The sequence below is a fragment of the Salvelinus fontinalis genome, chromosome 30 (genome assembly GCF_029448725.1).
Source record: "Salvelinus fontinalis isolate EN_2023a chromosome 30, ASM2944872v1, whole genome shotgun sequence".
In the NCBI taxonomy this organism is placed as follows: domain Eukaryota; kingdom Metazoa; phylum Chordata; class Actinopteri; order Salmoniformes; family Salmonidae; genus Salvelinus; species Salvelinus fontinalis.
This window is the reverse complement of record NC_074694.1, coordinates 26404917-26429428: the sequence shown is the minus strand read 5'-3', so window position 1 is coordinate 26429428 and position 24512 is coordinate 26404917. Positions and strand designations below refer to the sequence as shown.

Sequence of the window (24512 nt, the reverse complement as noted above, 5' to 3'; positions counted from 1 at the left end):
CATCTAAACAGTAGGCTACAGTTCCCTTGAGATGCCATAGGCCTATTTGAAGTCCAGTCTTGTGACTGTAAAATATTTATAGAGCCTCACAATCTTTTACTACCTCACCAAATCTTTTTCAAACAGTGCTTTTCTGGCCCTCCCTTCTCTTTATTATCAACTCTCTTTTCGCAGCTTTTGTCTTACTGAATTAAACTTCAACAATGTCCTTTTTAACTCTGTAGATTGACGTGAACTTTTTCTGCCCATTGGCTGTGTAGGCTGTTTGGCGCACGTACAGTTAAACCCTAAAGTTTAGGCTTAAAATAGCTTAAAATAATACAAGAAAAACCTCAATGTAGCCTAGATAAATTGAACAATAATTATACATTTATGGATTTTTTAAAGGTATTGTTTCTCTTTATTCAACCCGCCCTTCAGCCACATAATATTTAATGACCTTGAAAGCGTCCACCCCGCGGATATAATCGCATCACTAACCTACCCACACTGCCTTGAGAACCTGCTCTGGGAGTTTGGATACAGTAGAGGCAGTAAAGACAAAAGAATTACAAGGCAGGTGAGAGGCAACACCCCCTCTCTAAATGCCAATGAAGCAGTCCGCCCCAGTGTCTTCCTTAATTCTCCCAGTCTCTGCCTGTTCCACTCTGACACGTGGAGGGTGCTTCCAGAAGAGTGCACTCGGCTGGGCCTGCCCATCAGGGCTCTACAGTGCGACCATTTTAGGGGGAAGGGGAAAGAGGGATATCTAGTCAGTTGTACAACTGAATGCCTTCAAGTGAAATGTGTCTTCTGCATTTAACCCAACCCCTCTGAATCAGAGAGGTGCGGGGGGCTGCCATAATCAATATCCAAGTCTTCAGCACCCAGGGAACAGTGAGTTAACTCCCTTGCTCAGGAACAGAATGACAGATTTTTACCTTGTCAGCTCAGGGATTTGATCCAGCATCCTTTCGGTTACTGGCCCAACGCTCTAACCACTAGGCTACCTGCCGCACACTGGTGTTACTAAGGTACAATTCCAGGTCACGCAGCAAAATAAGGAGTCTAAGGATTTATTACCTCAAATATTTTTAATTGTGCTCCTAAATTTCTTTGTGTGCGCCTACTTTGTTCAATTTAGGTGCAGATGTGCGTAGAGCCCTGCCCATGTACAGCTGGGACACCATAAAGTCCCTGCAGAGCAGAGCAGAGCAGAGGAAGAGGAGGGCAGGGAAGAGGAACGCTAGAGAAGTGGAAAGCGGAGGAGTCATGGGTTATGGATGAGACGGGAAGAGGGGGATGGGAAAGTTCTTCTGTCTCCTCTACAATTCTGCATCACTACTACAACCCAACGCTAAAGGCCTCAGAGAATCTGTCATGCTAGCCTGCACTGTGTTATTCAACACTTACTACGACAAACAGGCCATCTCTGGGGGCAAACGAGGTGGTGTGTGTGTGAGGGTGTGTGTGTGCGTGTGCGCATCCACACACACGTGTGTGAGGAGAATAACTTCAGTATTGTCACCAACCTTAGGCTACCCACTGGGCACAGATGTCAATTCAACGTCTATTCCATTTCATTAAAATGACGTGGAAACAACATGGATTCAACCAGTGTGTGCCCAGTGGGTATATTCTTAGTTAGTAAAGCAATAGTTAATTTGACCATCCCAGCAGAGGCAGGTAGGTAGCTCATCTCCACCAGGGCAACATTTAAGGAGAAAACTAACAAGACCGATTGCCAGTCTGCCGTTCATTCGCTTGCTGTCGGCGTGGTGTGTTATTACAGGGACCACCCGGCGTTGGCGCCAGCCGCTGTCATTTTCTCCCGTTTCTATACGTAGAATCAGTTTGCAATTACGGCCGGGACTTTATTCAGACGTGCTAAGTCCTCTCGCCCGGCAGACGCTCAACAATCCTACCGATCTGTCCATGCCTTTATGCTGTGTACAATCAAGGTTGGAGTATTTACCCATTCCCTTAACCCTCCTCCCAGTCCCTGAACCCCAACCCTCACCCCAGGGCCCTTGGAGAGGTCAGTGTGTGATACTCCTACGACACAACAAAGAGGAGACCCATCCCCCATCCATCACAGACCCCCACACAGCCACCCCTGTCCAACCCGGTTACTATAGCAGGCATCCACTGTGTTCTGCTGGAGGGAAATTCACTGGCCTGCTACATGAATCCACTTGTCCTGTCGTCCTAGTTCACAAAACATTGGTGGTGCCGTGCTTGGCAAACAAACACTCTCTCACACACACCTTATAAAGCCTGGCCTTGATAACAAAAGAACAACAGTGTTTGTGCTTTGTTATAAAATGCACAGACAGTAAGAAAATGACAAATACCAATACACACAAGGGAGTCTGTAAAAGGATCCCATTGCTGGTCTCATTCACTTTGCTTTTGTCAAAGGACTGTTTATGGACATCAGACAAGAATAAACCTTGATGCCTACATTACATAATACAGTATAGTGACTTGTCTTGTAAGATCAGTACCAGGGGTGGACAGAAGGACAGACAGCCCATGTGAACACAACAACAGAGCATTTGCAGTCCCAGCTCCTATAGATGGCAATAAGGAGAGATGCTAATCAACAGAACCCTATCTGGATGGAGACAGATTGAGGTTAATGACCTTCTGCTGGGCCAGAGGGGGCCTGCTTGCCTGTGGCACTGTTTGTGTGTGTGTGTGTGTGTGTGTGTGCGTGCGTGCGTGCGTGCGTGCGTGCGTGTGCGTGACCACCGCTCACAACGGATTACGTATGAGCCATAGGATGATGATGACTACATGGAATAGACATCTCGACTAGTCAACACTGGAGCTAAGTAGTCTAAAGTGAATCACTGTGAGCTATGACAATTAGGTTACATATTGCTGTTTGGGGGAGAGAGAGAGAGAGAGAGAGAGGGGGAGAGAGAGTAAAGGAGGGAAATGGGGAGGAGATGAGGAGAGAACAAAAGAAAGAGAGAGAGAGAGAAGGAGAGAAAACGAGACAGCAAATCCGCAAAGCCGTAAGCCGTATGAAAAGATCGATATGCTTGCGGACAAAGCTATAAAATATCCATCAAATGAGAAGGGTCTTGGTTTTCCTTTACTACTGGACTAACAGTGTTTGTTCATTTTGTAACCACATTACACATATGGCAAGTGGACTTGTGGGAAGTTACTTTCCTGATATAAAAATGTATTTAATTTAACGATTCTATCATCCATCTGCGGGCCCTTATAGCTAACCTCGCTACAGTTTGAAACCTCAGGGAGAGACAGACCACACCGAAACATGAACAATCTAAACTCATACCCAGAGGCAGAATCCACTTTATCGACAGCGAAACAAACAAACAAACAAACAGACAGACAAGCCAACAAGAGCCACTTGAGAGAATACAATGCTCATACTTCAGACAAACCATGCTTAGACCGAAACCACCAGGCCAAAACCAGCAGCGGTCAGTTCTTCTTTTTCCCAGGAGGATAGACAGGTCAAATGTAGTTCCACAACAGTACAGTCATAGTTTTAAACCCTGACCACTGTCCCATTTCCCGGCCCAACCCCATCACACGAGCCAGAGAAAATCTCAGCAAGTGAAAATGTTTCAAATGGCATAATCACATCAAGTCAAAGGACATAGGCTCAGCTCAGTGCAGACTTTAATAAACATAAAGACATCAAATGAAAGGACTTTCAGTGTATTCCGAATGTATTCCCACCCCTTGACTTTTTCCACATTTTGTTACGTTACAGCCTTATTCTAAAATGTATTAAATCTTTTTTTATCTCATCAATCTACACAAAATACCCCATAATGACAAAGCAAAAACAGGTTTTTAGATCTTTTTGAAAACGTATTAAAAAAAACTGAAATATCACATTTACATAAGTATTCAGCCCCTTTACTCAGTACTTTGTTGAAGCACCTTTGGCAGGGATTACAGCCTCTAGTCTTCTTGGGTATGACGCTACAAGCGTGGCATACCTGTATTTAGGGAGCTTCTCCAATTATTATCTGCAGATCCTCTCAAGCTCTGTCAGGTTGGATGGGGAGCGTCGCTGCCCAGCTATTTTCAGGTCTCTCCAGATGTTCGATCGGGTTCAAGTCCGGGCTCTGGCTGGGCCACTCAATGACATTCAGAGACTTGTCCCGAAGCCACTCCTGCATTGTCTTGGCTGTGTGCTTAGGGTCATTGTCCTGTTGGAAGGTGAACCTTCGCCCCAGTCTGAGGTCCTGAGCGCTCTGGAGAGGATTTTCATCAAGGATCTCTCTGTACTTTTCTCTGTTCATCTTTGCCTCGATCCTGACTAGTTGGTTGTCCTGCTGGAAGGTTCTCCCATCTCTACAGAGGAACTCTGGGGCTCTGTCAGAGTGACCATCTGGTTCTTGGTCACCTTCCTGACCAAGGCCTTGCTCAGTTTAACATAACAAAATGTGGAAAAAGGGTAGGGGTCTGAATACTTTCCAAATGCACTGTAGATATTCGATATCATCTCTACATTGGATGGGAAGGAAGGAGAAACACCCACAAGCTTTTTCCTCATAACTCCAGCCACAAGAATACTTATGTCTCATATCGTAGTACGTCTGCTGTTGAATCAACACCATGTTGTTTATTTCAATGGCTCACACACAGTGGTTCTTTCATCTATATAAGATGGGGGGAGAGGCAGAGATGAGAGAACCACTGATAAACAGATGAAGGAGGTAGTGAATGAGGGATGAAGACAACAGAAAGGAGGAGATCTGGAGGAAGGGATTGTTTGCAGGCACTGAAGCGGAACATTATTCCCAAGAAGTCTCTGTAGGCAAAGCCATAAGGCAGAAAGATTGGTGCGTGTGTGCACTAGTAGTGTGTAAGTGCATAACTGAAAGTCTGTTCATTCGGCCTATATCACTCCACGCAGCCACGGCACACTTACAGAATTTGTGAGCGGCCTCTTGAAGTGCTTTTTATAGAAACACGTGTCTGTGGCGTACAACTGAGTTTGGACGGCTAGATGTGGTCGGCAGACATCTTTTGTCCCGATGCAAACGATTCTTCTTTCAGCCTGGCTGGCTATCTGAGAGTCTTCACCAAGCCAAGGGGTCAAATTAAACCAAGTTCTCTACAATTAGGTTATGTGGAAGTGGTTATAGAAAACAGTCAGCACGCGTATTCTAGCCTGGTTAAACCAGATTAGAGGCTGCGGTCATTCCACATGTATTCTAGCCTGGTTAAACCAGATTAGAGGCTGCATTCATTCAACATGTATTCTAGCCTGGTTAAACCAGATTAGAGGCTGCATTCATTCCATATGTATTTTAGCCTGGTTAAACCAGATTATGGGCTTCGTCCATTCCAGGGATTTTTATGCCATTAAAATTGAAGTACAAATAGTGTAAAAAAAAACTTCAACGACTTAAACCAGATATAAAGTATGTAGAAAAGATAATGGACCTATATATTTTTCTAATATAATCTTTGAGAACTAGCAATCACCAGTATAAACGCTAGACAGTAGCTAGGTTTCCATTCAATTGGTAACAGATGTTCATGCGAATACTCTAGAATACGCATAAAGAAAATACCGTAAAACTTCAATTAAACATAGAGTCTCAAATAGCTGATTGTCCCTTTTAATAGCCGGGCAACGGCACACATTTCAGAAAATGAACACCTGTTTCAAATAAACGCTGGGTCTAAATGAATTGTTTACAAGGTTTAATTTTGGATTTGTTACATTACTTAATTCAGTAATGACTCCTTTTCTATAGCCAGTAAAAACGTAGACTGGTCATCAGACTGTTACATAACCATCCCTAGCCACTTTAATAATGGAACACTAGTCACTTTAATAATGTTTACATATGTTGCATTATTCATCTCATATGTATATACTGTATTCTATTCTATTCTACTGTATCTTTGTCAATGCTGCTCCGACATTGCTCGTCCATATATTTATATATTCTTAATTCCATTCCTTTACTTTAGATTTGTGTGTATTGTTGTGAAATTGTTAGATATTACTTGTTAGATATTACTGCACTGTTGGAGCTAGAAACACAAGCATTTCGCTACACCCGCAATAACATCTGCGGGTTTGATTTTGATTTGATTTATTTTAGACGACTTTTGTTGGACACACCAGAGGCAGCCACATTCCTCGTCTCCTTCATCCTTTTCAGAATGCGAACATACCGGTTCCAAATCTTTTTCCATATTTCTTTCATGTCAGTATCGATGTTCAAAGTTCGTGATATCCGTGATATCTCCCTTCAGCTGTTTTCTTTTGCGTGCTTCTCTGAATACAACCGCATTGAAGGGTTGTAAAAGTTCTCGTACAGTATGTCTCACCAGTTCGGACAGACGCTCCTCGAAACTGGACAGAGACATAGACATAATTGTATGAAGCAAATGTCGAAATAAAAGCACTGAAAAGGAAGCTTGCAAGCAGTAGAAATGAAGTAGCAGAACTTCTTCTTCTTCGATGGGGTTTAACGGCGGTTGGCATCCAATGTTAATGGTGCATTACCGCCACCAGCTGGTCTGGATATTGAATAAGAAACAAAAGAAACATTGCGGGAAAATTACATCATACAAAATAAAACACGTCAACTACCCATTTCCCACTTCTTCAATCCCAGTCCACTCCAACATCCATCCCTACACAATCCCAGTCCACTCCAACATCCATCCCTACACAATCCCAGTCCACTCCAACACAATCTTTGACATTTATGACACTGAAGGGGCTTGTGCACAAAAGCTCTTACAGGGTATCTCATGAATCCTAACTTTTTATGAGAAGGGAGAGACTCTTCATCAAAGAACAGTAACAAACGAGTCTAGTGGTTTCCTATTTCACACCACAGCTTTACTTTTCTTGTATCCCTTTGTCTTTGCCACTGTAACCCACTCATTCTCACTTTCTCTACTATTAGCTTCATCCAACTCACTAGCAGTTTCAAACAAAACCTCAGTTTCCTCCATCTTCCATCCAATTGTGTTTCTCGTCCTAGCGAAGAAGCAGAACGTCCATCTCTTACGTATTCTGTGTAGACCTCTTAATACTCAGCATGCTTTGTAATTGTTCATTTTTGCATATACATGAACATTTAGTTCATTTAGCAGTAGCTCTTATCACACCGTAGTGCCATCAGATTTTTGATCCCAATGTAGGGTAAAAGGTGGCCAAAAATTGTTAACAGCTATAGCGATACGTATTTCAACCCATCTATGGCTATAGGCTACTATGTTCTAAAGTGGGCCATCGACCGAGAGCAGGCCTGTATGGCAGGAGGAGGAATTTTGAGGTTAACTGAGTGGAGTTGAAAGGCCAGTGAGTGTCTGATCCTCTCCTAGTCATCCCTGGGTTATTAACAATGTTGGATAAGGTCTTAACATGTTAAAACCAACAGGTGACTAATGTTTCCATTTGAACATGGGATATTGTTGCATAATGACCACATGTACAGTTTAGTAGTACTACTGTGGGCCATGCCCTGTGCCATCTGCACGCCTCTCTAACCGGCTGTGCATAAAACAACCACGTAGTGAGAGTACAATCGGGCTAAATGATGACTTGAGATGGACCATATTGAGTAGGGCTGGGAATGGCCAGAGACCTCACGATACGATATTATCATGATACTTAGGTGCCGATACGATTTTACTGTCTGATGTGAGTCATCCCATCTAATATTAAATACATCAAAAACAAAAGACATGTTGATGACTTTGGAAGGAACACTACCATGCACACACCATCACTGATAAAAGGTCAGCCCATTGAAATAGTGGAGGAGTACAAATACCTTGGGCTAGTCATTGACAACAAACTGTCCTGGGAACAATGTACTGACACTATATTTAAGAAAGACCAACAGAGACTGTATTTTCTACAGAAACTGAACTTTTTTTAATGTTGATCTAACCATCATGGTTCTCTTTTATAAATCATTCATTGAGAGCATTCTGTCTTACAGCTTGATCTGCTGGTTTGGGAATACCAAGGTTGCACAGAAAAATAGGTTGGGCAAGATAGTCAGGACTTGTGGGAAAATCATGGGGAAGCAACAGCAAGACCTGTAAACTCTCTACCTGGGCAGAGCCCTCCATCTCTCTACCTGGGCAGAGCCCTCCATCTCTCTACCTGGGCAGAGCCCTCCATCTCTCTACCTGGGCAGAGCCCTCCATCTCTCTACCTGGGCAGAGCCCTCCATCTCTCTACCTGGGCAGAGCCCTCCATCTCTCTACCTGGGCAGAGCCCTCCATCTCTCTACCTGGGCAGAGCCCTCCATCTCTCTACCTGGGCAGAGCCCTCCATCTCTCTACCTGGGCAGAGCCCTCCATCTCTCTACCTGGGTAGAGCCTCCATCTCTCTACCTGGGCAGAGCCCTCCATCTCTCTACCTGGGTAGAGCCTCCATCTCTCTACCTGGGCAGAGCCCTCCATCTCTCTACCTGGGCAGAGCCCTCCATCTCTCTACCTGGGCAGAGCCCTCCATCTCTCTACCTGGGCAGAGCCCTCCATCTCTCTACCTGGGCAGAGCCCTCCATTTCTCTACCTGGGCAGAGCCCTCCATCTCTCTACCTGGGCAGAGCCCTCCATCTCTCTACCTGGGCAGAGCCCTCCATCTCTCTACCTGGGCAGAGCCCTCCATCTCTCTACCTGGGCAGAGCCCACCATCTCTCTACCTGGGCAGAGCCCTCCATCTCTCTACCTGGGCAGAGCCTCCATCTCTCTACCTGGGCAGAGCCCTCCATCTCTCTACCTGGGCAGAGCCTCCATCTCTCTACCTGGGCAGAGCCCTCCATCTCTCTACCTGGGCAGAGCCCTCCATCTCTCTACCTGGGCAGAGCCCTCCATCTCTCTACCTGGGCAGAGCCCTCCATCTCTCTACCTGGGCAGAGCCCTCCATCTCTCTACCTGGGCAGAGCCCTCCATCTCTCTACCTGGGCAGAGCCTCCATCTCTCTACCTGGGCAGAGCCCTCCATCTCTCTACCTGGGTAGAGCCCTCCATCTCTCTATCTGGGCAGAGCCTCCATCTCTCTACCTGGGCAGAGCCCTCCATCTCTCTACCTGGGCAGAGCCCTCCATCTCTCTACCTGGGCAGAGCCCTCCATCTCTCTACCTGGGCAGAGCCTCCATCTCTCTACCTGGGCAGAGCCCTCCATCTCTCTACCTGGGTAGAGCCTCCATCTCTCTACCTGGGCAGAGCCCTCCATCTCTCTACCTGGGCAGAGCCTCCATCTCTCTACCTGGGCAGAGCCCTCCATCTCTCTACCTGGGCAGAGCCTCCATCTCTCTACCTGGGCAGAGCCCTCCATCTCTCTACCTGGGCAGAGCCTCCATCTCTCTACCTGGGCAGAGCCCTCCATTTCTCTACCTGGGCAGAGCCCTCCATCTCTCTACCTGGGCAGAGCCCTCCATCTCTCTACCTGGGCAGAGCCCTCCATCTCTCTACCTGGGCAGAGCCCTCCATCTCTCTACCTGGGCAGAGCCCTCCATCTCTCTACCTGGGCAGAGCCTCCATCTCTCTACCTGGGCAGAGCCCTCCATCTCTCTACCTGGGCAGAGCCCTCCATCTCTCTACCTGGACAGAGCCCTTCATCTCTCTACCTGGGCAGAGCCTCCATCTCTCTACCTGGGCAGAGCCCTCCATCTCTCTACCTGGGCAGAGCCCTCCATCTCTCTACCTGGGCAGAGCCCTCCATCTCTCTACCTGGACAGAGCCCTCCATCTCTCTACCTGGGCAGAGCCCTCCACAAGGTGAATAAAATAGCGGTTGACTCCTCCCATCCACTCCACCCTGAATTCCAGCTCCTTCCCTCTGGACGTAGATACAGACTACCTAAGGTAAAAAAATTATAATATGCAATTCTGCAACTTAACAAACATTGGACTTATTGCACTTAGCACTTGCATTATGAAATTGCACTTACCCTGCATATTTGTTTGTAAATATCCTTTGCTATTTATTTGACATTTTTAGATGTTATATGTTTTATGACTGCTGCAAGATGATTTTCCTCTGAGGACATTAAAGCTTTCTGAATCTGAATTTGAATATGTATTGTGTATCTTACGATTCTATATGTATTGCGATTCTATATGTTATTTTATTGCGATTTGATGTTCCAAATATATTGCTCACTATACAGTATGTCTGCTCCAGAGAGACAAGAGCAAGCATAAGACAACTAGTTTTGATCAGTCATGGAAATAAAAGTGCTGAAAATTAATTGGCTCCCCTATTTCAAAAGAACATGGAAAACAAGCAATGAAGAAAAAATACTGGCGTTTTGGTGCAGATACAGGAAACTAGCGCAAAAATAATATTGCGATATTGTCAACTGTATATTCCCCCCCCCCCCCCCCCCCTATCTCAAATATTGAGTCAGTGGGACAAATCTTTGGATAGTCTAATCTACATACAGTAGTGTTGGCCACCTGACAGGATATGACATCAAAGTCAGCTAGCAGGAAGGAAGAACCCCAGTGTGGCCAGCCCTGCAGGGTCCTGGTGTGTTTGTGTGTGTCCTGTACCACAGCTGCCCAACCCTGGCCTGTGTTATCACAGTCTCCCAGGAGGGTCTCAACATTACTAAAGAACCTCTCCATGGACTGATGGGTTACGACTCAAATGTCACCCCATAGGCCTCGGCTCAAAATGTGTGCACTATATAGGGAATAGGGTTCCATTTGGGATGTAGAATAAACATTCAGCTGTAGGCTTGTACAGCTGACTCAACGTTTTGCCTATGAGATGAAGCCTAAGTGTTTCCATACAGTACATTAGCAGCCATTTAGCACCAATTACATTATTTATTTACGAGTTAGGCCTATTACCTGTTGTTTCTGACCATTTGCTAAAAGACTAAGATATTCAACAAATAAATGATGTAATGGTAGTAACAACTTGCTTGTCTTGCCTCAGTTGTGGGCCTCTAGTGAAGACTCTGATCCAATTGAATTGCATAATACAAACAGAAACCACACCACATCCCTGTTCCCCCTCATGAACAGCTTTGGGTCACAGAGCAGGAAGGAAGTGGATGAATCATATGGATAGGGACCCTTTGACCTATCGACTCCTCTGTTATGAGACATGTCTTCCTCTCTGACACACACGCACACGCACACACACACACACACACACACACACACACACACACACACACACACACACACACACACACACACACACACACACTGAGGCTGGTAATGCGATATGAGGATAAATAGGGCGCTGACCTATTTTTGTGAGAACTCTTTTTGGGCTATGTCCTCCTTTCTTGTACTGGTGAGTGAGATGAGGAGCAGTACAGATCTTACTGCAGGAAACGCAATGCATGCTGAGGCCAAAATGACTAGCACATGACTAAAGACTTAAACAAATGCATTGTAGCTATCTGAAATTCCTTAGCTTCTACACAGACATCCAACAAAAGTCCAAAGACTCATACCAAACAGAAGACATAATGCTAAAACAATATAACAATCTTTTTGTCTGAAGAGCATTAGGATAAATTACCATTGAGGAACATTCTGCAGTTAATTTCTCAGGTCAGGTGATTCATATGATCAGCAGTGTTCTTTCTGTCCAATGGAGGGTGAAAATCTACAGGCCAGGCATACTTGAGAATCAGCAATCCTTTCCATAATACACACATACTAAACCCAACAGAAAGAAAGCAGCCCTCACTAAGACCGTGACCCTTGAATTCCACTTCATTCTTCTGTGGACCACAGCCAACCAGCCAACCGGAGGAATTCACAAACATTGGCTCTGCTCAAACTGGCCAATTACGGCTCATTCTGACATGGAGTCTGAGCCATGCATGGGGAGCCACTCAATAAGCTCCCTCTACAGACTGACTGTGTGGAGAGATCGATGACAGCAATATCTGCTCAAACTGAGTAGAGAGAATTGGAAACCGTCTTGTTTCCTAATTTGAATTCTTTATCGTGTAACACTAAGCTTTCTACGTTGAATAGGCTAAAAGTTTGTTCGGTCACCATAGCACTGTCTGTAGAAAGGAATCCTATCCTCAACCAACCAGCAGTTGTACTGTATTCAATACAGTACAATACAGTACAGAGAGGCCTGTATGTGGATACATTTAGACAGTACAACTGTATTCAATACAGTACAATACAGTACAGAGAGGCCTGTATGTGGATACATTTAGACAGTACAACTGTATTCAATACAGTACAATACAGTACAGAGAGGCCTGTATGTGGATACATTTACACAGTACAACTGTATTCAATACAGTACAATACAGTACAGTACAGTACAATACAGTACAGAGAGGCCTGTATGTGGATACATTTAGACAGTACAACTGTATTCAATACAGTACAATACAGTACAGAGGCCTGTATGTGGATACATTTAGACACATTATTGACTTACTCTGGCTCTTGGTGCCAAATAGAGTAGTGCATAACCGGTTCCACAATGCGTTGGTGGGCGAGTAGGCTGATTGGAGTCAATTCTCTTTCAATATGGTCACTGACTTGCCATTAAGCGATAATAAAGAGGGACTAGTGATCTTCAGTGTCCATCAGTTCCACTGATTATCACCAGTAATAGCATGGTCAAAGCAGCTGTAGTGATCAATAATCACCATGAGAACCATAACTTATGGAATGTTATGGTCTGACTACTGTGTCAATTTATTGCCTTCAAATTGCAGCATTAATGCAAGAAGCCTAGTACACAGGGATAGATTGAGATAGTAGCGTGTGACCAGCTAGCGTACCTTCTGGGTGTCTGTACGTGTGTGTATGTTCGCGTGCGTGTGGAAGGCTAATGTAGCATTGTGCTCTAAAGTTCCACCCCTCGCTATGGGCTATCAGGCTGCATGGTGGTGGTTGATGGTCGTACCAGCAGGATTCAGTGGTCTCCCATGGAGATCCTTCATCCTCTCTCCTCCCACCCCTAGCAGCCCTGACTTTCCCCTCTCCCCACGCTGTCACAACTAATGGAAACAGACAGCTACAGAGACCAGCACTCTCTCCCCCTCTCTCGCTCATACCACGGTCAGTTCGGAGCGCTGAGTAGTGGTTTCTCTCCCTATCCCCATCTCTCTCCCCCTCTCTCTTTCTCTCTCTCTCATACCACAACCATTTCCTTCACAGTGTTAAGTGCTCTGTGGATTCACTGACAGTGCGAGGGTGGGATTCGGAAGGGAATGGTTGTTGGGCCTCTCTGGTCTCAGGAGAAATTAATAGGGATAAATGTATACTACATGACCAAAAGTATGTGGACACCTGCTTATCAAACATCTCATTCCAAAATCATGGGCATTAAAATGGAATTGGTCTACCCTTTGCTGCTATAACAGCATCCACTCTTCTGGGAAGGCTTTCCACTAGATGTTGGAACATTGCTGCAGGGACTTGCTTCCATTCAGCCACAAGAGCATTAGTCAGGTCGGGCACTGATGTTGGGCTATTAGGCCTGGCTCGCAATCGCCGTTCCAATTCATCCCAAAGGTGTTCGATGGGGTTGAGGTCAGGACTCTGTGCAGGCCAGTCAAGTTCTAACACACCGATCTCGACAAGCCATTTCTGTATGGACCTCGCTTTGTGCACAGGGACATTGTCATTCTGAAACAGGAAAGGGCCTTCCCCAAACTGTTGCCACAAAGTTGGAGCACAGAATCGTCCAGAATATCATTGTGTGCTATAGCGTTAAGATTTCCCTTCACTGGAACTAAGAGGCCTAGCCCGAACCATGAAAAACAGCCCCAGACCATTATTCCTCATCCACCAAACTTTACAGTTGGCACTATGCATTGGGGCAGGTAGCGTTCTTCCGGCATCTGCCAAACCCAGATTCGTCCGTCGGACTGCCAGATGGTGAAGGGTGATTCATCTCTCCAGAGAACACGTTCCTACTGCTCTAGAGTCAAATACGGCGAGCTTTACACCACTCCAGCTGACGCTTGGCATTGCACATGGTGATCTTAGGCTTGTGCGGCTAATCGGCCATGGAAACCCATTTCATGAAGCTCCTGACAAACAGTTCTTGTGCTGACGTTGCTTCCAGAGGCAGTTTGGAACTTGGTAGGGAGTGTCACAACACTCAGCTGTCCTGATCTGTGAGCTTGTGTGGCCTACCACTTTGTGGCTGAGCCGTTGTTCCTCTAAGACGTTTCCACTTCACAATAACAGCATTTACAGTTGACCGGGCCAGCTCTAGCAGAGCAAACATTTGAGAAACTGACTTGTTGGATAGGTGGCATCCTATGACAGTGCTACATTGAAAGTCACTGAGCTCTTCTGTAAGGTCAGTCTACTGCCAATGTTTGTCTATTTTTTTCCTCATCAACCTACACACAATACTCCATAATGACGAAGTGAAAAAGTTTATTTTTCTAAATGTATTACAAATGAAAAACAGAAAACCTTATTTACATAAGTATTCAGACCCTTTGCTATGAGACTCGAAATTGAACTCAGCTGCATCCTGTTTCCTTTGATCAGCCTTGAGATGTTTCTACAACTTGATTGGAGTCCACCTGTGATAAATGCAATTGATTGGACATGATTCGGAAAGGCACACAACTGTCTATATAAGGTCGCACAGTTGACAGTCCAAGTCAGAGCAAAAACCAAGCCATGAGGTCGAAGGAATTGTCTGTAAAGCTCAGAGACAGCATTGTGTCGAGGCACAGAGCTATGGAAGGGTACCCAAAAAATGAATGAAGCATTGAAGGTCCCCAAGAACACAGAGGCCTCCATCATACTTTTATTTAAAATAAATGTTTACCCCTTTTTCTCCCCAATTGGTAGTTACAGTCTTGTCTCATCACGGCAACTCCCGTACAGACTCGGGAGAGGCAAAGGTCAAGAGCCGTGCATCCTCCGAAACACAACCCAACCAAGCCGCACTGTTTCTTGACACAATGCCCACTTAACCCGGAAGCCAGCCGCACCAATGATGCAGAGGAAACACTGTACACCTGGAGACTGTGTCAGCGTATACTGCACCCGGCCCGCCCCAGGATTCGCTAGTGCACAACGGGACAAGGAGATCCCTGCCAGCCAAACCCTCCACTAACCTGGAAGACGCTGGGCCAATTGTGCACCACCTCATGGGTCTACGGGACAAGTTTCTGAATGTTCTTGAGTGACCCAGCCAGAGCCCGGACTTGAACCTGATTGAAAATCTCTGTAGAGACCTGAAAATAGCAGTGCAGCGATGCTCCCCATCCGACCTGACAGAGCTTGAGAGGATCTGCACAGAAGAATGGGAGAAACTCCCCAAATACAGGTGTGTCAAGCTTGTAGTGTGATACCCAAGAAGGTGCTTCAACAAAGTACTGAGTATAGGTTTTGAAAAGGTAAGTAAATGTGATATTTCCGTTTTGTATTTGTAATAAATTAGCAAACCTTTCAACAAACCAGTTTTTGTTTGTCATTGTGGAGTATTGTGTATTGATTGACTAGGATTTTTTTTTTTGTATCCATTTTAGAATAAGGCAAAAACATAACAAAACGTGCAAAAAGTCAAGGGGTCTGAATACTTTCCAAATGCACTGTATGTACAGTAGTCAAAAGTTTACATACACTTAGGTTGGAGTCATTAAAACTCATTTTTCATACCACTCCAACTATTTCTTGTTCACAAACTATAGTTTTGGCAAGTCGGTTAGGACATCTACTTTGTGCATGACACAAGGAATATTTCCAACAATTGTTTACAGACAGATTATTTCACTTATAGTTCACTGTATCACAATTCCAGTGGGTCAGAAGATAACATACACTAAGTTGACTGTGCCTTTAAACAGCTAGGAAAATTCCAGAAAATTATGTCATGGCTTTAGAAGCTTCTGATAGGCTAATTGACATAATTTGAGTAAATTGGAGGTGTACCTGTGGATGTATTTCAAGGTCTACCTTCAAACTCAGTGCCTATTTGCTTGACGTCATGGGAAAATCAAAAGAAATCTGCCAAAACCACAGAAAAACAATTGCAGATCTCCACAAGTCTGGTTCATCCTTGGGAGCAATTTTCAAACACCTGAAGGTACCACGTTCATCTGTACAAACAATAGTACGCAAGTATAAACACCATGGGACCACACAGCCATCATACCGCTCAGGAAGGAGACGCGTTCTGTCTCCTAGAGATGAACGTACTTTGGTGTGAAAAGTGCAAATCAATCCCAGAACGACAGCAATGGACCTTGTGAAGATCCTGGAGGAAACAGGTACAAAAGTATCTATATCCACAATAATAAAACAAGCTCTATATCGAGATAACCTGAAAGGCCGCTCAGCAAGGAAGAAGCCACTGCTCCAAAACCACCATAAAAAAGCCCGATTACGGTTTGCAACTGCACATGGGGACAAAGATTGTACTTTTTGGAGAAAAGTCCTCTGGGATGAAACAAACAGAACTGTTTGGCCATAATGACCATCATTATGTTTGGAGGAAAAAGGGGGAGGCTTGCAAGCCGAAGAACACCATCCCAACCGTGAAGCACGGGGGTGGCAGCATCATGTTGTGGAGGTGCTTTGCTGCAGGAGGGACTGGTGCACTTCACAAAATAGATGGCATCGTGAGGAATGAAAATGATGTGGATGTATTGAAGCAACATCTCAAGACATCAGTCAGGAAGTTAAAGCTTGGTCGCAAATGGGTCTTCCAAATGGACAATGACCCCAAGCATACTTCCGAAGTTGTGGCAAAATGGCTTAAGGACAACAAAGTCAAGGTATTGGAGTGGCCATCACAAAGCCCTGACCTCAATCCTATAGAAAATTTGTGGGCAGAAAAGCATGTGCAAGCAAGGAGGCTGACAAACCTGACTCAGTTACTGACTCAGAATGGGCCAAAATTCCCCCAACTTATTAAGGGAAGCTTGTGGAAGGCTATCCGAAACGTTTGACCCAAGTTAAACAATTTTCGGCAATGCTACCAAATAAGCAAAAAGCAAAAAAATAAACGACCCTTTTTCAGGACCCTGTCTTTCAAAGATAATTCATAAAAATCCAAATAACTTCACAGATCTTCATTGTAAAGGGTTTAAACACTGTTTCCCATGCTTGTTCAATGAACCATAAACAATTCATGAACATGCACCTGTGGAACAGTCATTTAAACACTAACAGCTTACAGACGGTAGGCAATTAAGGTCACAGTTATGAAAACTTAGGACACTAAAGAGGCCTTTCTACTGACTCTGAAAAACACCAAAGGAAAGATGCCCAGGGTCCCTGCTCATCTGTGTGAACGCGCCTTAGGCATGCTGCAAGGAGGCATGAGGACTGCAGATGTGGCCAGGGCAATAAATGTCAATGTCCGTACTGTGAGACGCCTTAGACAACACTACAGGGAGACAGGACGGACAGCTGATCGTCCTTGCAGTGGCAAACCACGTGTAACAACACCTGCACAGGATCAGTACATCCGAACATCACACCTGCGGGACAGGTACAGGATGGCAACAACAACTGCCCGAGTTACACCAGGAACGCACGATCCCTCCATCAGTGCTCAGACTGTCCGCAATAGGCTGAGAGAGGCTGGACTGAGGGCTTGTAGGCCTGTTGTAAGGCAGGCATCACTGGCTACAACGTCGCCTATGGGCACAAACCCACCATCGCTGGACCAGACAGGACTGGCAAAAAGTGCTCTTCTCTGACGAGTTGCGGTTTTGTCTCAGCAGGGGTGATGGTCGGATTCGCATTTATCGCCGAAGGAATGAGCGTTACACTGAGGTCTGTACTCTGGAGCGGGATTGATTTGGAGGTGGAGGGTCCGTCATGGTCTGGGGCGGAGTGTCATTGCAGGCAATCTCAACGCTGTGCGTTACAGGGAAGACATCTTCCTACCTCATGTGGTACCCTTCCTGCAGGCTCCTCCTGACATGACCCTCCAGCATGACAATGCCACTAGCCATACTGCTCGTTCTGTGTGTGATTTCCTGCAAGACAGGAATGTCAGTGTTCTGCTATGGCCAGCGAAGAGCCCTGATCTCAATCCCATTGAGCACGTCTGGGACCTGTTGGATTGGAGGGTGAGGGCTAGGGCCATTCCCCTCAGAAATGTCCAGGAACTTGCAGTTGCCTTGGTGGAAGAGTGGGGTATCATCTCACAGCAAGAACTGGCAAATCTGATGCAGTCCATGAGGAGGAGATGCACTGCAGTACTTAATGCAGCTGGTGACCACACCAGACACTGACTGTTACGTTTGATTTTGCCCCCCCCCCCCCCTTGTTCAGGGACACATTATTAAGTTTCTGTTAGTCACATGTCTGTGGAACTTGTTCAGTTTATATCTCAGTTGTTGAATCTTGTTATGTTCATAGAAATATTTACACATGTTAAGTTTGCTGAAAATAAACGCAGTTGACAGTGAGAGGACGTTTCTTTTTTTCCTGAGTTGACTAATTGAGTGTATGTAAACTTCTGACCCACTGGGAATGTGATGATAGAAATAAAAGCTGAAATAAATTATTCTCCCTACTATTATTCTGACATGTCACATTCTTAAAATAAAGTGGTGATCCTAACTGACCTAAAACAGGGAATTTTTACTAGGATTAAATGTCAGGAATTGTGAAAAACATAGTTTAAATGTATTTGGCTAAGGTGTAGGTAAACTTCTGATTTCAACTGTTGGTATTTTAGCAGACGCTCTTATCCAAAGCAACTTACAGTAGTGAGTGTATACAATTCCATATTTGTTCATACTGGTGCCCCGTAGGAATCAAACCCACAACCCTGACGTTGCAAATGCTACGCGCTACCAACTGAGCCACACTGGACCTACATAGCTCCTCTCCCTCTTTCTCTCCCCATCTCTCTACCCCCTCTCTGCTCGCTCACTATCCCTTTCTCTCTTCCTTACGCTTTCCCATTAAACTTGTTCACCCCCAGAGCAAAGGTTCCACAATAACGACTTAATTACAACCAGCAGACATAGAGTGGGTGTCTCACTATAGCTGCTTTAAAAAAGTACTGTATGGTGTCCGTCCCTATTTTAGACTGTCTACTCTACACTGACTGTACACTATAGAAAATAACAGAATCGTTGAAATAAACCCAGTCTTGGTGGAAAGTAACAGCTGAAACATTACTCATCCCAAGGCCTGAGTAGCCATTTAGAGGTTTGAGGAAACAATGTGCACGGTCTCTGTAGTTTAACCCAAGCCAAAAGCTAAACAGATTTCTACTATTGTAAAAACTACAAGCATCAACTGTGTTATGTATGTGTGATTGCAAGATACATTTGAAATATACTGAGTCTGATGTTCACACAGGATTACTTTCATTAAGTAGTGCCCTATATAAGGAATAGTAGGGTGGCATTTGGGATTAAGCCATAGAAACATGCTGGGGGTTCCCAACTTTTTCAGCAAGATACTTAAGCAATAAGACCCGAGGGGGTGTGGTATATGGCCAATTTACCATGGCTAAGGACTGTTCCTTCGCACGACACAACACGGAGTGCCTGGACACAGCTCTTAGCCATGGTATATTGGCCATATATCAAAAAACCCAGAGTTTCCTTATTGCTATAATAAACTGGTTACCAACGTAATTAGAGCAGTTAAAATAAATGTTTTGTCATATATGGTCTGATATACCACTGCTGTCAGCCAATCAGCATCCAGGGCTCAAACCACCCAGTTTATAATAGACATTTGAGAATAGTCAGCTGAGAGATATAGAGTAGCCCTAAAATGACATGATATTATTTGTAATAACACAGATTAAATGTAATGTTCCAAATAAACAGTGCATTGCAGACTGTCCTATAGGCCTATCAAACTTCTGCTGTTGGCAGAAATGATCAGATTCAGCAATTGGTTAATTTGATCATCCTGATGGAAGGGGATATTTTGGGGTTTAGACCACATCACATATATTTATTTAAACCCTTGTTTTGACCAGAGCTTTATGCGTCCTGGTGAAAAGTAGTGCACTAATAAATAAGGTTCCGTTTGGGATACAGTTTATGAGACCCGGCGTGGGTCAAATCTGAGTCTGCACAACTAACCTGCTGGTAGTTCTGATCCTGGGGGGTGAAGGTGTTATCGATGGGCTGGAAGTTCAGGTTGACATGAGGAAAATTGTGTAGCCAATAAGTCCACCAAGGTGCAATATAATCATCCCGTATCGAAGACATCCCGGCACTAGTTTTGTTATCCAAGATCTAGTAGAGTTCGTTTATTGTCTTTAGTAAACAGACAGCTCATCTGCTGTTGGAAGTATCCTCATCAGTCCCGTCTTCTGTAACAAAGCAATAATAAGCTATTATTATGGAAAAGCATGCTGGATAATGTAAACCCGTTGACACGCACAGTAGACAAAAGATGCAGGGAAGTCGTTAAAGGAAAGCATCCCAAGATTATCTGTGAAAAAGAAAATTAGCACGCCGTTTCAGCCACGGCCATCCTGTCCGCTGGTCCAGTCTTTCACATTTGAGCGATCCCTCCACAGACAAGCACTGTCCCTATACGGGAGCGCGCATGAATAAGGGGCACGGGACACGAGGCGAAGGCGCGCAGAACCTGCAGGGACCATAGACATTAGCCAAGAACCTGAATGGTAGTCTAATGAAAATAAGTAAAATGGGAAAAAGTATGGCATGGAAAGATGCAACTTATAGGCTAAAGATAGACATATTTTAATAAGATGTTATTTTTTTCCTGAATGTAAAAACAATGTATAAGCAACAAATCAAATCAAAGTTTATTGGTCGTGTTCACGGATTTGCAGATGTTACCTCAGGTGCAGCGAAATGCTTGTGCTTCTAGCTCCAAAAATTAATGCAGTAATACCTAGCACATTTTTTTTTTATCCACCAAAAAAAAAAGGTAAAATAAGAAATATCAGAATGAGTAATGTCAAAAACCAGAATATAAATATAAATACACTGAATGGACAAAATATTAGGAACACCAGCTCTTTCCACGACATAGACTGACCAGGTGGATCCAGGTGAAAGCTATGATCTCTTATTGATGTCACCTGTTAAATCCACTTTAATCAGCGAAGATGAATGGGAGGAGACAGGTTAACAAATTATTTCCAAGCCTTGAGACAATTGAGACATGGATTGTGTATGTGTGCCATTCAGAGGGTGAATGGGCAGGACAAAAGTTTGAAGTGCCTTTGAACAGGGCATGGTAGTAGGTGACAGGCACACCGGTTTGAGTGTGTCAAGAATTGCAACGCTGCTGGTGTAATGGATGTGAATGGCTAGCTAGTTAGCGGGTACGCGCTAATAACGTTTCAATCGGTTACGTCACTTGCTCTGAGACTTCAAGTAGGGTTTCCCCTTGCTCTGCATGAGCCGCGGCTTTTGTGGAGCGATGGGTAACGACGCTTCGTGGGTGACTGTTGATGTGTGCAAAGGGTCCCTGGTTCGCGCCCGTATCGGGGCGAGGGGACATGCTCAACAGTTTTCCGTGTGTATCAAGAATGGTTCACCACCTAAAGGACATTCAGCTTTGACACAACTGTGGGAAGCATTGGAGTCAACATGGGCCAGCATCTCTGTAGAACGTTTCTGACACCTTGTAGTCCATGCCCTGACGAATTGAGGCTGTGTACATAGTTATTGGACTATTTCATAAAATGACCCGAGAGCTACGCTCTGCCTGAGCAGAAAGCAAAGACCATAGTCTATGCCCTCACAGCGGGTATGTTCAGCAGGTTTGGCGCGGCGGTATCCATTTAGAGCGACCAAGGCAGAAACTTTGAGTCACGTGTGTTCACCACCACCATGTGTGAGCTGCTGGGTATGCACAAGACCCGCAACACCCACAAAGCGATGGCCTCATGGAGCACTCCAACAAAATGCTTGCACAGCAGCTAGCTATCATCTCCCAAACACCAGCGTGACCGAGACAAGCAGCTGCCCATGGTCCTCATGGCATGCTGCACTACTGTCGAAAGATCCGCACCCCTGCAGATATGGCGTTCATGGAATATGCCAGGAGACTCCAGGACCCCCTAGACACAGCCCACACTTTCGACAATGACCAGCTTATGAGCGCAGGTGTGAGGCAGAAAATAAACAATAATGTGCACACCTGGGGGAGGCACTTTGAGTCTGGTGAGCTGGTCTGGGTTTACAGCCCCCTGAGAAAGAAAAGGTCGTTGGCAAAAGCTGGACAGTCACTGGGTGTGGCCCTGCAGGGACAAATGTCCTTGAGTGGCCCAGCCAGAGCCCAGACTTGAACCACATCAAAAATCTCTGGAGACCTGAAAATAGCTGTACAGCGACACTCCCCATACAACCTGACAGAGCTTGAGAGGATCTGCAGAGAAGAATGGGAGAACTCCCCAAATACAGGTGTGCCAAGCTTGTAGCATCATATCCAAGAAGACTTGAGGCTGTAATCACTGCCAAAGGTGCTTCAACAAAGTATTTTTTATAAATGAGCAAACATGCTTTGTCATTATGGGGTATTGTGTTTAGATTGAGGCAGATTTAATCAATTTTAGAATAGGGCTGTAAAGTAACAAAATTTGGAAAAAGTCAAGAGGTCTGAAAACTTTCCGAATACACTGTACCTCAGAAAATTGCTTCTGTATAAGATTTGCATTTTCAATAGTTGGCCGTCTTCAGTCTGCAATCAGCTTTGCCCCAGTGTTGACAGCATCCATAGCGGGTTCTCCAAAACCAGAAGAGACAATTCCCCTATATAGTATGGGAAATAGGATTCTCATAAAATTGTTTTATATTTGGAATAGGGTGCCATTTGGGATGCAAAACTTTGTATCCAAGCAGATCAGTGGTGAGTGGTCTAGTCTACTTTGTTGTAGACAGTAACCAATGCTATGGTCATTCCAACAGTGTCCAATAAACGAAAACACTGTATAACATTAATGAGCCTGCTGTAACAAACAACGTGAATGTTCTATGAAGTGGATGAATCTTATGAGACTGATTATCACTATGCACTGGTCTGACAGCTGGTATAGAAATCCACTATTTTACCCATACACTGCCTGTTCTTTAGTTAGTCATGTTTAAGGAATTCAGCCTGCCAAACTTAAGACTCAATAAAGGCCACAATTAGCATGCAGACATTCACTTTCCTTACAACTCTAGCCATCAGAAGAGTACTATAATAGTCTACATCTATTATAATATTCTTGTCCCTAAGGTATGAAATGCCATTGGGTAAACTAGTGGTGAAAAAGTAAGATGCATGTTAAAACTCATACACCCAAATTCCATTGCTATCAGGAAACCAGGCCCAGGTCAATTCCAGGATCAGCATAACTGCGTGCGAATGTGTATTTTTTCCCCTAGTATACACCTAGGCAACACCTCTACAATTTTTTGGGGGGGAGGGTTGTGCTTCAGCTTATTACTATACTGAACAAAAATATAAAGTGTTGGTCCCATGTTTCATGAACAGAATTAAAAGATTCCAGAATTGTTCCATAAGTAAAAGCTTATTTCTCAAATTCTTACATCCTCGTTAGTGAGCATTTGTCCTTTAACAAGATAATCCATCCACCTGACAAGTGCGGCATACAAAGAAGCTAATTAAACAATATCATTACACAGGAACACCTTGTGCTGGGACAATATAAGGTGCACAAGATAATGCCACAGATGTCTCTAGTTTTGAGAGCACATGCAATTGGCATGCATGTGTACTAGAGCTGTTGTCAGTGAATTGAATGTTTGGGCCTCCCAAGTGGCGCAGCAGTCCAAGGTCATGTTTCGGAAGACACACGGCTCTCAACCGGCGTCTCTCCTGGGTCCGCAGGGGAGGTGCAGCAATGGAACACGACAAAGTACAAATTGGGGAGAAAAAGTGAAGGGGGAAAAAAACCATTGTTTAATTCTCCACGTCTGTCATTTTAGAGAATTTGTCAGTACGTCTAACCAGCATCACAACCGCAGGTAACCACGCCAGCCCAGGACCTCCGCATCACCTGTGGGACTGTCTGAGACCAGCCACGCAGACAGCTGATGAAACTAGATCACCTCTATTAAAGCCCCTTTGTGGGGAAAACCCCATTTTGATTGGCTGGACCTGAATCCCAAGTGGGTGGGACTATGCTCCCCCAGACATGCAGATAGCTGTGCCCCAGCCGGGCCGCGTGGAATGCATAGATTAGCACCTAATGATTCTTTCAATTGACCAATTTCCTTACTTGAACTGTAACCCAGTAAAAGCGTTGACATGACTTTATATTTCAGTATAAATGAATGCACCTTTCTTTGAGGTAAGCACAAGTCTAAGAGATTGGATAGGTGTAAGCAGTCACCACCAATTGCAATCTGATTACATCATTTCTGGAGTATTGGTACTGGGCCCATCTGTAGTCAGTAACTTTGATTTGACAACTCCAGAGCCACGTCATTTCAAATTTTTAGGGCCTGTTTCAGACAACGAGTAAGCATAGTCCTAGACAGAGTATTTTCATTGAAAGCGCTCCAAAATCCAGGACTAGGTTTCATCTGTCTGGGAAACCAGCCCTTCAAATTAATCCATAGTAAGTTAATTCGGCATACATTCACTAATGCCTTGTTCA

The 24512-nt window shown here is 44.7% G+C and overlaps 1 protein-coding gene across 2 annotated transcripts in view; it reads right to left on the bottom strand.

The window, feature by feature from the left end:
• The window catches only part of ttyh2 (tweety family member 2), a 120511-nt gene extending 96071 nt beyond the window's left edge, over positions 1 to 24440 (bottom strand). For both annotated transcript variants that reach the window (XM_055890152.1, XM_055890153.1), the window contains exon 1: positions 20005 to 24440. In XM_055890152.1, the coding sequence (XP_055746127.1) occupies positions 20005 to 20133 (129 nt within the window). In that variant the 5' untranslated portion in view covers positions 20134 to 24440. The remainder of the gene's footprint in view (positions 1 to 20004) is intronic.
• Positions 24441 to 24512: the final 72 nt, after the last annotated feature.